The sequence below is a fragment of the Gopherus flavomarginatus genome, chromosome 7 (assembly GCF_025201925.1).
Source record: "Gopherus flavomarginatus isolate rGopFla2 chromosome 7, rGopFla2.mat.asm, whole genome shotgun sequence".
In the NCBI taxonomy this organism is placed as follows: Eukaryota; Metazoa; Chordata; order Testudines; family Testudinidae; genus Gopherus; species Gopherus flavomarginatus.
The window spans coordinates 79459951-79474953 of NC_066623.1; the positions used below are offsets into that span (position 1 = coordinate 79459951).

Genomic DNA, 15003 nt, shown 5'->3' on the forward strand with positions numbered 1-15003 from the left:
CTAGTGGCCGGAGGGGAGCAGAGCACCAAAAAAAATTTCCCATTTGCAGTTACTATTTAGAGGTATCTGGGAAAGAAGCCAAAAACCTAGGACTATTCTGGTCCAAATGGAACTGCTGTTAATTAAGTATGTGGGGGGAGGATTGAATTGCAAATGCTATGATCACTGTGATTGGCACCTTTTGACAATTACTAAATTATCTTTTTAAAACAAATTCTAGTGGTTGTTCCTACACTTCATAACTACTGGAAAAAAAACAGTTCTCTTAAAATATATTCATGAATGTTAAACAAAAAAGTGGCTTGTTTCTATTTCTACATAGCTAAATTAAATACTTCAGAACAAATCAAAGTTTTACCAGAAAATCATACATTAAGGAAAGAAAGATTAAAATTGTTAGAGTTCAGTTTGAATTAGTCAAGCCCTTTAAATACACCAAAGCATATCTATAGCTGAATCAAATACCACAGTAGTAAACTGAAGCAAATACAGACATACAACAAAGTAAAAAAATGAAGTGAAAGAATGATGGAACACTTAAAACAATTCACCTATCACAATTAAATGTATTTATAAAAAATACTAATGTACTTCCTAAAAATGATTTTCTGCAAAGTTGAATTAAAAATGTATATCTACAAAAAAAAAAGAAAAAAACAAGTATTTCAAGAGTTCTCTAAACATACACCTCTACCCCAACAGAACGCTGTCCTCGGGAGCCAAAAAATCTTACTGCGTTATATCGAGCTTGCTTTGATCTGCCGGAGTGCGCAGCCCCCCTGGAGCACTGCTTTACCGCATTATATCCGAATTCGTGTTATATCGGGGTAGAGATGTACATATAAGACCCCAAGCCTACCAATATTTATGCACTGAAGTAGTAGACCTAACAGGGGTACTGAGGTACTCAAGGACCTGATCTTGAAAACACTTACACACATGCTTAACTTTACTCACATGAGCGATCAATGAAACTCAGAATGAGATTGCTTTAACACATCCATAAGAATCAGGGATTTAAACAACAGACATAATGTATAGCTATGGTACTCACATTTTTTCTCGGTGACTACTGCAAGAGATTTCTGGGGGAGAGGTGGAAGGTGAGAGAGGAGAGTATTATAGCGTTTGTCATATTGCAAGATTAGAAAAAGGTGTGAGAGTATAAAATGAAACTATTCAATTTATCAAATTAAAAACAAAACCTACATTAATGCAAATACAAAGACAGCACAATTAGTGCTAAAATTTGCATTCCTACAGCAAGGTTCACAGGCATACTACACATATGAAAGAATTTTCTCCCCCTTTTTGTACGCACGATTTATTAATTATATTATATTATAGTTTGTATAATTACTTATTTCGTGGCCATATAGTTATAGTTAAGACATATCGTGCAATTTAGGGTGAAACCCTTGACCTATGACTTAATTTGAACTGTGCATCCTTAAATGTTGCATTCACAGTTTTGCTGTCCATTTCCTTATTTAAAATAATATTAATTAAAAAAAAGACACCCCCCCTGCACACAATATTGCCTGTGGTTAACATTAGCATTTAAATTATCCCAATTAATTATCTCAGTGGAGCTGAATACGGTAGAGGTATGTTCATGCCTTTGCCACTGCTATTTAGCTGAAGACAATTTTTTGTAAAGCTATGTTTGGAAAACAGCAGCACAGGATCACATTGTGATACCTGAATCTCTGTAGCAGAATGGCAGAAAATTAATACTTTTAAAATGAAAGCTTAGAATCTGCCAAATATTGTAAAATACAGCAAAAGTTAGAAGAGGCCAAATACTGAAAGATCTCTGATTTCCCCCTTATTTCCCACCTCAAAACTAAGCATGCAGAGTTAACTACTAAATAACTTAAACTTGTGATAGGTGATGAATTGCTATGTTCTCTACAACCTACAATTCATTAATTATGAACTGACATAAGGAAGTATACCAGAGCAATACCTTTTTTCTACCTTATGAAACTTTGATTTCAGTATATTGTACCATGTTTGGTAACGTGTGGCACTAAAATCTAGTTTGTGAAGGAGGAATAATCCACTTGACAAAAGCATTGCAAGAGATGGGACTATCTCAAAAAATGAATAAATAATACAGTGTTTCTGGTTTAAAAGATATTTTGAAGGTGCTGAATCAGTTGCTGAAGTAAAAGGGATGAGGACAAGACAAAGCTGGTCTAAAACAGTTACTATCATGAAGATACCACAGAACCAATCAACCAACAAACAAATAAAAGGGGGGAGCTAGAGTGCAAAAATCTGAATCTCACACATTACAGAGGAAAAGAAATTTGCAACAAAATCCAAATAGCTACTGTTGAAAGATATAAAAAGTTGAGGTCAGAAACCCTGTAGGGCCCAGCTACCTTTAGTATTTTACCGTAAATAGGAAACAAAACTTTCTATTGTAACTCTGAATTCTAAGAAACACAGAAAGTGAACAGAATAATATTTTTGCTTTAAAACCATTGTCTTTTAAGTGAGTTACCTTAAGGATTACATGTATTCTTAGCTTTAAACTGTATTCATTTATGGAAGTTTCGTACGTTTAGCAACAGATAAAGAGTTCTTTATTCTGTGTATTGAACGAAATATAGAGGCTTGAAAATTAGGCCTTAGGAATCTAGAACATTTACTGGCTAATTTAAAAAAATGTAATAAATAAATACTTTACCTGTAGTACTTTTAATAAGCATATTTACATAACACACTAAAATCAAATAGTATAAGACTCCATAACATACGTGATAAAATTAAGATGTTATGATTATTTCAGTGGAACTGTCAAAAACATCTGATGTACTTTGTCAGCTGGCTTCGCAACGTTACTGAGAGGTCTGTCATCTGACTTGATGCTTTCCAGCCTCTTTAGATTTCAGGCCATGTCTTTGTGGCATCAGTCCCTCAGTGGGATATAAACCACAGAATACTGGCAGCAAGAGCTAATTCATTTGTTCCAACAAGATTTATAATGGGAATTTCAGCATTTTAGATTTATTTTCCAGATTTTTTTAAACCGTTATCTCACAATAAACCTTGTGTTAAATCCCACACTTAAGCTGAATTCAGTTCTCTCTTGTATGAAAACACAGCCAGGGCAGCAATATTCTACACTATTGGCTTTCTTCAGCTATATGTCAAATCACATATTGTTATGCAGAGAGACAGGGTAAATACAATGAGCTTGTATTCTTGATTTACTCAAACAGGAAAATCTTAATGTCATGAAGTTCACTTTGTGACTCAAACCTACTTGAATGAAATCAGAAAGCCTCAGCAGTAACAGCTGTATTGACCTCAAAATATTTTGTATCCTTTATAACCTCCCGTTTCTTAAACCATTCAGTGACAAAGAACAATTTAACAACTCATCTAAAGATTTTGCACTAGCCTTTTATCAGCGCTAATGGCAGTTTGTGATTCAACATCTATGGCAGAAATGCTTTTCAAATTGGATTAGGGTTCCTGCCACTCATTGTCACCAGAATTTTTGACCACTAGATTGCACTGATAAATTCAATCTGACATCTGAGAGATTATCAAAAGCTATATAAGATCTGCTTAGAACTAAATTTTAAAAACCATACAAAATAGAGCCAACCTCAGTGGTGAATATTAATTATAATGAAAGCACCAGAGTAAGGTGCCCTCTCAACCATAAGCTTCTGCTTTCAGGTACTACTTTTTACCCCCCAAAAAATAATAAAAATCCTTTTATGCTGAAATCACTGTTGTTAAAAACTTCAGCATATTGTTTAAACATACTAAAAGTCTTAACCATTTAAAATTCATCTGAATATGAAAAATATTTCATATATTTTACGAAAAGAAAACCATTTAAAAAAGAGTTATGCCTCAAGTGTGCTAAATCAGTTTAATTTTAAAACTTCAAACTTGTCACTGACTTAGTTTTCAATGAGAACACACTTCCTAAGACAAGCTGAATGGTTTGTTTTGTTTATAAGTAAGGCTAAGATTTAGTCAGGAGTATTTTTAGTAAAAGTCATGGACAGGTCACAGGCAATAAACAAAAATTCACAGCCCCTGACCTGTCCATGACTTTTACTATTTTTATATTATATTATATATATATATATATATATACATACACACACACACACACACACACACATACACACACGCCTGACTGAAACTCAGCAGTTCCTAGGGCCCAGGGCGCTGCTGCTCTGGGGGGCCCCAGGACACCGCTGCTGTGGGGGCTGGCGACTGACTGCCTCCAGCCACCCCTGCTCCAAGGCCCTGGGGACCGCTGTTTGGGTGCTTCTCCCATGCCAGCCGCTTGAGCAGCAGGCAATCCTCGGGGCCAGCCACCCCAGGCTGCCGGAGCAGCAGTCAGTATGGCTGTCCTGAGGCACCTGAACAGCTGGCCCCGGGATCAGCTGCACCAGCCCCTGCAGCTGTGAAAGTCACAGAAGCCAAGGAAAATAACGGAATCCGTGACTTCCACAATCTCTGACAGAATCACAGTTTTATTTAAAAGGGTCCAGCCCAAGCCCAAATGCCTACACCACAATTTTACAGCCCAAGCCCTGTGAGCCTAAGGGTATGTCTACACTACGGGATCAGTCCGATTTTACATAAACCGGTTTTGTAAAACAGATTGTATAAAGTCAAGTGCACGCGGCCACACTAAGCACATTAATTCGGTGGTGTGCATCCATGTACCGAGGCTAGCGTCGATTTCCGGAGCGTTGCACTGTGGGTAGCTGTCCCGTAGCTATCCAATAGTTCCCGCAGTCTCCTTCGCCCATTGGAATTCTGGGTTAAGATCTCAATGCAAAAACAGTATTGCAGGTGATTCTGGGTAAATGTCATCACTCAATCCTTCCTCCGTGAAAGCAACGGCAGACAATCATTTTGCGTCCTTTTTCCCTGGATTGCCCTGGCAGACACCATAGCACGGCAACCATGGAGCCCATTTTGCCTTTGGTCACTGTCACTGTATGTGTACTGGATGCTGCTGACACACGCGGTACTGCAGTGCTACACAGCAGCATTTCACTTGCCTTTGCAAGGTAGCAGAGACGGTTACCATACTTATTGCACCGTCTGCCATGCCATTGTAAATTGGCGATGAGATGATGGTTATCAGTCGTTCTGTACCGTCTGCTGCTGTCATGGGTGCTCCTGGCTGGCCTCGCTGAGGTTGGCCAGGGGCACATGGACAAAAATCGGAATGACTCCCAGGGTCATTCCCTTCTTTATGTTTTATCTAAAAATAGAGTCAGTCCTGCCTAGAATATGGGGCAAGTCTATTAGAGAACCAGAGAGCACAGCCGCTGCATGTCAGAGCCCCAGAGATCACACAGAAATGATGAGCTGCATGCCATTCTAAGGGGTACCCCTGCAACAACCCCACCCGTTGCTTCCCTCCTTCCTCAACCCTCCTGGGCTACCGTGGCAGTGTTCCCCCATTTGTGTGATGAAGTAATAAAGAATGCAGGAATAAGAAACACTGACTTTTTAGTGAGATAAAATGAGGAGGAGGAAGCCTCCAGCTGCTATGATAGTCCAGGCAGTACAGAATCTTTTCTTTTGACATGAAAGTTGGGAGGGGGGTATGGAGCTCAGCCTCCAGTTGTTATGATGAAGACGGTTACCAGCCGTTCTGTACCATCTGCCGGGAATGACCGGGAGTCATTCCCATTTTTACCCAGGCGCCCCCGGCCGACCTCACCAAGGCCAGCTAGGAGCACTCACGGGTTGATGACGACGATGGATAGCAGTCATATTGTACCGTCTGCCACTGGGAAGGAGATGCTGGTGTTCAGCGCTACAGCGCCCCCTCTACCAGCAGCATGCAGTAGACATAGGGCGACATTCAAAAAATGCGAGAAACGGTTTTTTTCTCTTTTCTTTCGGGGGGAGGGGGAGGGAAGGGTGTAAATTGACGACATATACCCTGAAACACCCAGGAAAATGTTTTTGACCCTTCAGGCACTGGGAGCTCAGCCAACAATGCAAATGCTTTTCGGAGACTGCGGGGACTGTGGGACAGCTGGAGTCCTCAGTATCCCCTCCCTCCCTCCCTCCCTCCATGAGCATCCATTTAATTCTTTGGCTCTCTGTTACGCTTGTCACACAGCACTGTGCTGTGGACTCTGTCTATCATAGCCTGGAGATTCTTTCAAAAGCTTTGTCATTTCATCTTCTGTAACGGAGCTCTGATAGAACAGATTTGTCTCCCCATACAGCGATTAGATCCAGTATCTCCCGTACGGTCCATGCTGGAGCTCTTTTTGGATTTGGGACTGCATCGCCACCCATGCTGATCAGAGCTCCACGCTGGGCAAACAGGAAATGAAATTCAAAAGTTCACGGGGCTTCTCCTGTCTACCTGGCCAGTGCATCCGAGTTCAGTTTGCTTTCCAGAGAGATCACAATGGTGCACTGTGGGATACTGCCCGAAGGCCAATACTGTCGATTTGCAGCCACACTAACCCTAATCCGACATGGCAATACCGATTTCAGCGCTACTCCTCTCGTAGGAGAGAAGTACAGAAATCGGTTTAAAGAGCCCTTTATATAGATATAAAGGGCCTCATTGTGTGGATGGGTGCAGGGTTAAATCGTTTTTAACGCTGCTAAATTCGGTTTAAACGTGTAGTGTAGACCAGACCTCAGTCAGCTGAAACAAGCCAGAGCAGGTGTTTTATTGTAGTGTAGACATACCCATACTGTACCATTGAAGTCAATGAGAATATTACTGTTGACTTGATTGAGAACAAAATCAAGCCCTGTGTGCATTTAATTTTTCTGTGAAAGGAAATTCAGTGGAAAAAACATTTACATAGCCACTGAAATGTGGTAGGTGCTCAACAGATAAATACTGGGTCCCTGACCCAAGAAGATTCACTTTAAATAGAAAAAGGATGGGAGAAAAGGGATGCTACTAAAAGCAAAACTGTCTGAGTAGTGAAGGCTAGCACACATCTTGTTCGTTTTACTATTATGCTTATTTATTACAGAATGGTTGGGCACAAAACATATATACACCTTATCAGGAAGTACAAAGTTTTGGTTCTCACAGTAGTCATTACTTGGTGAAATTGCATGTATATTACAGCAGAACCTTGGAGTTATGAATGGCTCAGGAATGGTGGTTGTTTGTAACTCTGAACTGTTTGTAACTCTGAACAAAAAACTTTATGGTTGCTGTTTCAAAAGTTTACAGCTGAACATTGACTTAATATAAACTTTGAAACTTTACTATGCAGAAGAAAAATGCAGCTTTCCCTTTATTTTTTTTTTCAGTAGTTTATGTTTAACACAGTACTGTACTTGCTCTCTTTTTTTCGGGGGGGGGAGGATCTCTGCTGCTGCCTAACCGTGTACTTCTGGTTCCAAATGAGGTGTGTGGTTGACTGGTCAGTTCATAACTCTGAGGTTCTACTGTATATGTCCTAAATTAAATAGCATAAGCCATAATGTAAGTTATTACACATGATCTTAGCTGAGGAAAAGGACCTAGTTATGATTTTTCAAGAATCAGAATATTGAATATTTTTATCTGTACACAGAAATTCAACAATAATGCTCTATTAATACCTCTGTTAATGACATGTTGCTGCTATTATTTTAGTTTGACTAGGGTCAACAAACAACAGTGCACCAATTTTTGTAGCCAAGACTATCTTGACAACAAGAAAAAGGCATTGAAGCTCTAATTAAGGAAAGTTCTTGAAAATACAATTGCCACTCAATTAGGTTACATGGAATTTCAAGATCAGATTAGATCTGACAGACATCTGTGCTAAAGCTATAATGAAATTGCAAAGCAGAAATAAGATCTCAGCAACATGACCTGAAATGTGTGAGAAATAAGAGGATTCAAAGAAAGAATCAGAGGCCTGAACGCTGATTACCACACTGCTCTTTATCTGAATTAAAATTAGGAAACAGAAATAGAGGAAAAGAACAGGCTGTACACAGAATTATCTTGAAAGATTTATTTTAAACAGAACAGAAATGATCACCACTATGATGTAACATATTAACTACAAAAAATTACCCCAGTATAATCAATATTGTGATAAGGAAAATCTTTCCTTTTTATTTATAAATAGCTCTAATGCTCACAAATTCAACAAAATTGAGTTTGTTGGGCTATAAGTACTATTTTAGTATGTTAGAACACTGCATCAGGCTTTAAGAAAAATTCAGTCTTGAAGGAAAAAATTGCACATGTGGTTAGCCAAAGCAGCATGAATTTATGTATGGATATACAGGGAGTTGTTCTTAAATACAGAAAATACAATAAGCATTTGAGCATAACGCTGGGTAGTATGACAAATTTGTGAAACTAAGTGAGAAATCAGTTTCTAACCAGCTTTAGTTACTCATTACTGTAAAAAAAATAAAGTGGCATTTAAACTTTACATTTTAAATATTTAATTTTAGGATTTTGCACAGTCGTCCATCAAATTTTAAATATCATCGGTTTCTCCTGACTGCTAAAGCAAGTTAGCAACTGGCTTGTGATCCTTTGAATGGGCATACACATTGCCAATATTACAAATGGCATCTATTTGGCTGAAAATTGGTGCATTTGTTCAGAAATATAATTTTAAATTAAACTTTTTTTTAAGATTACATCCAGGAATTTATTTGCACCACAGCTAATTATATAAGCTCCTACAACAGGGTTGAGGGGAAAAAGGTGCAGTTTTACTTCATTTTTTCCACTTCTGAATATGGATCTTTGCTCACTCCTCCCTTTTGCATACAGTTTTTCCTCTGTACTTCCTACTGGTAACCTACTGGTAATCTCTATACTTCCTACTGGCAATTCTGCTATAGCACAGAGAAATTCAGTAGGGAACTGAAATTTCATACAACTTATGGCAGACAATATTTCTGTGAAAGAAGGATATAAATATTTAGGCTCCAATTCAGGACTTTGGCTGTCTCACTGATTTCAAGACGTGTATTGGCTTCAAAGGCACAATTCATATACGTGAATAGCTTTAAATACATAAGTACCAGAACTTGTTGGAAACATGCCAAAGATTTAATTGACAATGCATCAGCACATTTTGTAGTGTTGGTTCAATTTTGATTAAGATCCAATGTATCTCAGGCAGGTTTCGGTTAGAACACCTGCCCAGCTCCTCAGCAGCCTGGGCTTTCAGGCTCCCATGGCCTCAGACTAATAGTTAACCAAGAGTCTGGAAGCCCTGGCTCCCAAGTTCCCATTTCTTCGGCAGCCCAGGCTCACAGGGCTTCCAAGATCCATGGCTTTGAAGCAGCCTGCTAGGTGGATTGGTTAGAGTCTGGGCACCCAGGGCTTCTCACCATTCACTTTCACAAAGAATTTCTAAAGGGGGCAGGGCGGTATTGCAGCAAGTCTTTCCGTTTACTTTAATGATCTTGGCCCAGACTCTTAATCAGCAGCGCCTCTAGTTTCAAAGTAGTTTTCATCCAGGTTTGTTCATTCAAATATAGTAAAGATCATGTAACAGTCTAGCTTGTAGACTTTACTGTGTCCAAGTAATTGCAGTAAGCGAAGATCATGCAACTACTCCAGTCACTGAGCATGCTAGGACCTTTTTGGTTTACATTTATCTATATTTTTAAATAGCATATAAACTTGCTATGTATACTAAGGAGGTAAGACAAGAGAAAGGAAGTACAGAGTGGATCCAAGACAGATGAATAAACACAGTGGCAGCAAAAGGAGGACAGTAAAATAAATTCTTACATCATGAAAACCAAATATATATGTTGTCTCAAAAGCCTCTAAAGAGACTAGAGTTCAAATACAAACTACATTATAAAACACATGTACATCATTCCAGTATATGATATTGTAGGTATCAAACGACACCAGATAGTAATATTTCAATATGTTTAGTTTACTGTCAAGAAATCAACTGGGGAATAAAAAAAAATACATATTCCAGATGGCAGAATAGTTTGAACATGAGACTTCTCCCAACTCATCTTTACATTAAAACAGATTATGAGTCTTCTAACAGAAACCATTTGTGTCAAATCTTTGCTGTATAGACATAAATGTTGTAACTTTTAAGTATTTTTTATATACTGTTTATACTGTACAGTATTTTGTGCAAAGGAACTACATGAAAACATTATTTAGGATGCAAAGTCAAGCACTCAAAGGTTAGGAAATGCCAGAATTATCGTTTCCACCGCAACCTTAATTTTGCCCCCTTGCATGTCCATCCTGTGCACTGATTGAGGCATGGGTCCTGCAGGAATAATCATGTAAGTGAACACTATCATAATGCATCCATACATTGGGGCAGAATTAAAGTTGCACTGGTAACTATAAATCTGGCATCTCCTAACTTTCAAGTGCTTTCACATGTTCCCAGTGGCCCATATCTCCTCTGAGGGTACCACAAGGGGTAGGGGCCTGCCCCCCAACAAAGCTTCTGGCTTCAGAAGCCCAACTCCCCTGCATTGTATCACATGGGGCTGCAGATCCCCCAACTCTGACATGAGGGCTGGGGGAGAGAGAGAGTACCGGGACTAGGCTCTTCTTCTTTTCCAGCAACCATCCTCACATCCAACACCGAGTCTCGCAATTTGGAATAACAGCTTTGTCCTGCTGCCAGCTACTGCACTTAGCCATGTAACTCAACTAGTAGCAGTCTGATATGGGTCCTAGGTAAGGAACCTCGTTCAACTCTCTTCCTCCACTCACTTCAGGTGCTCTGACAGCTCCCAAGTCAAGTCTTCCCAGTGCCATGTCTGCTGATGCTCCACTTAGATGCACTTGCAGAACAAGCTCCCCTTGGAGAAGGGGAGCTTAAAAAGATGGAGGGAGAAGTTTGCCCAGGAGCAGGAGAGGCTACTAGGGACTGCTAATGCAATCCAATAGCAAGGGGAGCCCTGCCTGAGATTGTGGCTAGCGTCCCCTTGTCCTTCTGTCATGTTTGAGGGCCAGATGGAATAGGCAAGGGGCCACCTGTGGCAGGACCTGGGGAGCACCACCAGAGACTAGTCACTATCGGAAGTTACTACAATAGAGGGAATAGTCTTCAAAAGCGACCCTGTGAGTTAGCTGAATGGCTGGGAACAGTGAGATTGCTCAGAAATGGGGGGCTCCTGTTGGGGACCCAGGCAGGCCTAGGTAGCAGGGTAATTGCCGAGGCCCCACACCACTGGAGGTCCTGTGAAGCCATGTTGCTTGAGCTTTGGCTTCAGCCTTGGGCAGCAGGGCTCAAACTTCAGCTTCAGTCCCGGGCTCCAGCGAGTCTCAGTCTCACTGTGCCTTGGTTCCCCATATGTCAAATTGGAAAAGGCACCATATAAGTACTTCAGATAGGCTTCTGTTTATCACATCATTCTTCCTTTCAGTAAGACATAATAAGCTCCAGTATGTTCCCCTTCTGTACTACCTTGTTCTTGCTAGTTACCCTTCATTACAAAGAACTGTGCCACCCTTTTATCACATTCCTTCAGCCTTTTCCACCTACTATTTGCTCATATAAATTAGTAACACTCATATCCTTTACACAATAGTAATTTCTATCAGGATCACCGGTTGATCATTTGAACATTAAAAATAGTTTGGCTTGCCTGCTAATTTCCTGGCAATTCTAAAAACTTGGGTTATGTAGAGGAAGGCGGAGCAGAATTGTCAGTCAATAAGCAATTTAACACTTACTCCCCCATTTTCTTGACTGCATGTAACCTAAGGAAGGTTTCCATAGCTGCAAAGAGTCTACTAGAAAAACAACTATCAAAATAAACAGAGCCATCTAGAAAACCCATAGAGACAGATTGCTAGACGTGTCCTCACTGAAGAAATAAGCTAAATTTGGGTCAGCCATCCTGTCTGCCCTGCAGCACAGCTGCTCACATATTTTGAGGCAGCGCAGTAAAATGAGCATAATCTCGAAGTACGCCAGAAATTAGATTAAAAATATAAAACTTGAGGTTCATTGCTGGAACTACAATTAAGTTATTGATATTAAAGAACAAGCCTGAGACGTGGCAAACAGTAGCAGGAGTGTGGACACTTTGTTCTTCCCCTTGTTTGACAGCTCTCTACTACCCATTGTCACTACTCGGCAGGAGGAGCAACGCAATCATTGAGTCTTGATATTCAGAGAAGAAATGCCTGCTTTGTTCATGTCATCTGACTGACTGTTCTGAAACCAAGTATTAGGATTTTATGCTTTTTTATGTAGAATATGAGAGTGGCTTGAAAATAAGATTTCTACACTAACTTTTCCTTTTTGCACTACAATTAAATAGCTATCTGGGTTGGCAAATGATTCTTGAATTGAAAGTAATTAAATTTTCAATCACAATCCTCTCTCAAAGCATAAAACTATATCAGTTGATTTTTACAGAATAGGATTGTTCTTGTTTGCAATATGCGAAATGGCACTGCATCTGTTTAGTATATGACAACAGTGGGCCTGTTTTTCAGCCTGGCGTTAAACAAGCGTCTGGTTTGCACCTACAATTTTGCACAAGCTGTTATTTATACACCTAGGTATTTGACTATGTCTCCAAATCAGTTACTTAAGATTTCCAAGTAAAATGTTAAGAAATTATTTAAGACATTTTCCCATTAAAGCCATGGGCTTTTCAAAAGCTTTCAACAAAAGGCCTAACTCTTCTCCTACTGAAGTCAACAGGACTCTTACCAAATTACACCTCTACCCCAATATAACGCAACCCGATATAACATGAATTCAGATACAAAGCGGTAAAGCAGTGCTCTGGGGGTGGGGAGGCTGCGCACTCCGGTGGATCAAAGCAAGTTCAATATAATGCGGTTTCACCTATAATGCGGTTAAGATTTTTTGGCTCCCAAGGACAGCGTTATATTGGGGTAGAGGTGTATTTCAATGGGAGCAGTTAGGTCAACATCAAGTGCTTTTGAAATGCCCACAAATATTGTCTAAAACAAAATGAAAACCTACAAAGGAAATAAGACCAAAAGTACATTTTTAAGATCATTCCTTAAAAAGTGATAAACACGAACTATTATAACACTGATGCTACTGCAGACAAAAGTAGCTAGAAGTTGCTGGGTGACACTTGGCCAGGCTCATAAGGTAAACAGATGGACACTAAAATGTGGAAGTCTAAAGGAATAAATGGCAGTCTTACAGTGATAAAGTAGTTAACTTACAGCTTTATTGCCAAATGTCAAATTCTGGATCCCTGTTAGGGAGAAGCAACAAGCATGGAGATGCCCCACAAGTTCTGGTAACAAGAGCCAAATTAGCTCCAACAGAAGGGCAGAATCTCTCCAAAACAAAAATAAACCATGCATATTTTTATTAAAAAAAAATGCATAAACAAGGAACAGGTCTGACCATCCTAACTACCTCTTATAGGGCATTTCAGCAGCTGTTAATGCACCACTATATCGATTCTTATTTCCTGTGCAGTGCATGAGCAAACTTTTTTAGAATAGGTCAGGAAGTGTGCAGCCCCAAAACATGGCTTTTCAGGGCTTATTTTTGTCAGGAGAACTCCTAATTTTTAGTCAGAATAGGGTCCTTAGTTATACAATTTAACATTCAGAAAGATTTACATACTTACCAGATCCTTTTCTGCCTTTTTATTGGATAAAGCATCAACTTTGGAATCAAGCTCTGCCTGAATTTGGTCTCTTCTTTTCAAAACACCCTTTAAAACATTAGGATGAAATAGATCGTATTTAATTGTAACAATCTGTATACAAAGACACCTTGCAATCAAGAGTACTTAACACTTTAGAGAATTTATAGATTATCCCCTCAATAGAATTCTCAGATTTAAAGATTTTACTTTGATAGCTTTAAAGCATCTATTGTAGATCTGTTTTTATTACCTCCATTTCTTTAATTTGTTTTTTACTGAAAAATTGTTAGGAATCCTACCAAACCCAATGCTACGAGAATCTACATAGCTACAAATTGTAAAGAATTATATACTGAGTCAGTCTATGAAATAGTCATATTATTTTAATCCTTTACAAGAAACATGATTTAGAGAAGTCCCAATACTGGAAGTATTTTATTTGAATAAAAGCAATAGCATAAGAGATAGGACTCAACTAAAGTGATATACCAGATACTACAGGAACTATCACTGTAAGTCTGTTATGTTATGTATGTATGTACCACAGTTTGGTGGCAAAGGAAGAGGAAAATTATCAGAATTCTTTATCTGAAAATAATCAACTAAATCTACCAGTGTTAGCAAGCCCACTTTTATTTAAAGTTAAGGCTAATTCAATAGATTTGATTCATAGCGGAATAGCAAAAACTAATATAAAAAGGTAGGGAATGTTGTCAGACTACATGACCAGTAATTATTACAGGTTACATTCCAAACTGCTCTGGATTTGCTGTGTGATATCAAGGAAGTCAGTGAAAATGTCTGTGCCTCAGTTTCCCCATCCGTAAAACTGAAATTAAACTTCCCTCACAGAACTATTGTGAAGCTGATGTCTTTTTAAGAGGACTCAGAAGAAAGACAGTATGTAAATATAAATTCCAAAAAAACTTTGATAATCCTGTATGTTACCATGTCCCAACAACTTCTACTCTTTAATTTAGGTACGCTTAGAGATTTACAGTATTCATATGTAGTACAGTACATCTTGCACAGTGTAGGGCATAACCAGTCGTAGTAAGAAGTTGATCTCACATTATGCTAGTTGCCAAAATGTTAATGTTGAAGAGGAAATACACTGCCATCCTGACTAGTGCACATTGATAAATCATCTTCAATAAGATACCTTTTTAAAAAGACTATGTTTTCAAATAGACATTACCCAGAATTTTTAGTAACAGTTTTTGGTCAATTATAAGTAATACAACTACAGTACATACCTATAACAAAAAAGTTACCATTCAATACCTTAAAGTATCTGATTACAAATATAAAATATATGGTTATAAGAGTAAAATCGAAACACGTAGAAATCAGTTAATATTCTTTTGTCTATTTTTTTTTCCTTTTACTTCCTCTTTTATCCTA

The 15003-nt window shown here is 38.8% G+C and overlaps 1 protein-coding gene across 1 annotated transcript in view; it reads right to left on the bottom strand.

The window, feature by feature from the left end:
- Window positions 1-15003, bottom strand: part of SNX7 (sorting nexin 7) — a 56361-nt gene that overhangs the window by 13992 nt on the left and 27366 nt on the right. The window contains exon 7 of the mRNA XM_050960977.1: window positions 13579-13665. Coding sequence (XP_050816934.1) covers window positions 13579-13665 — 87 coding nt within the window. The remainder of the gene's footprint in view (window positions 1-13578; window positions 13666-15003) is intronic.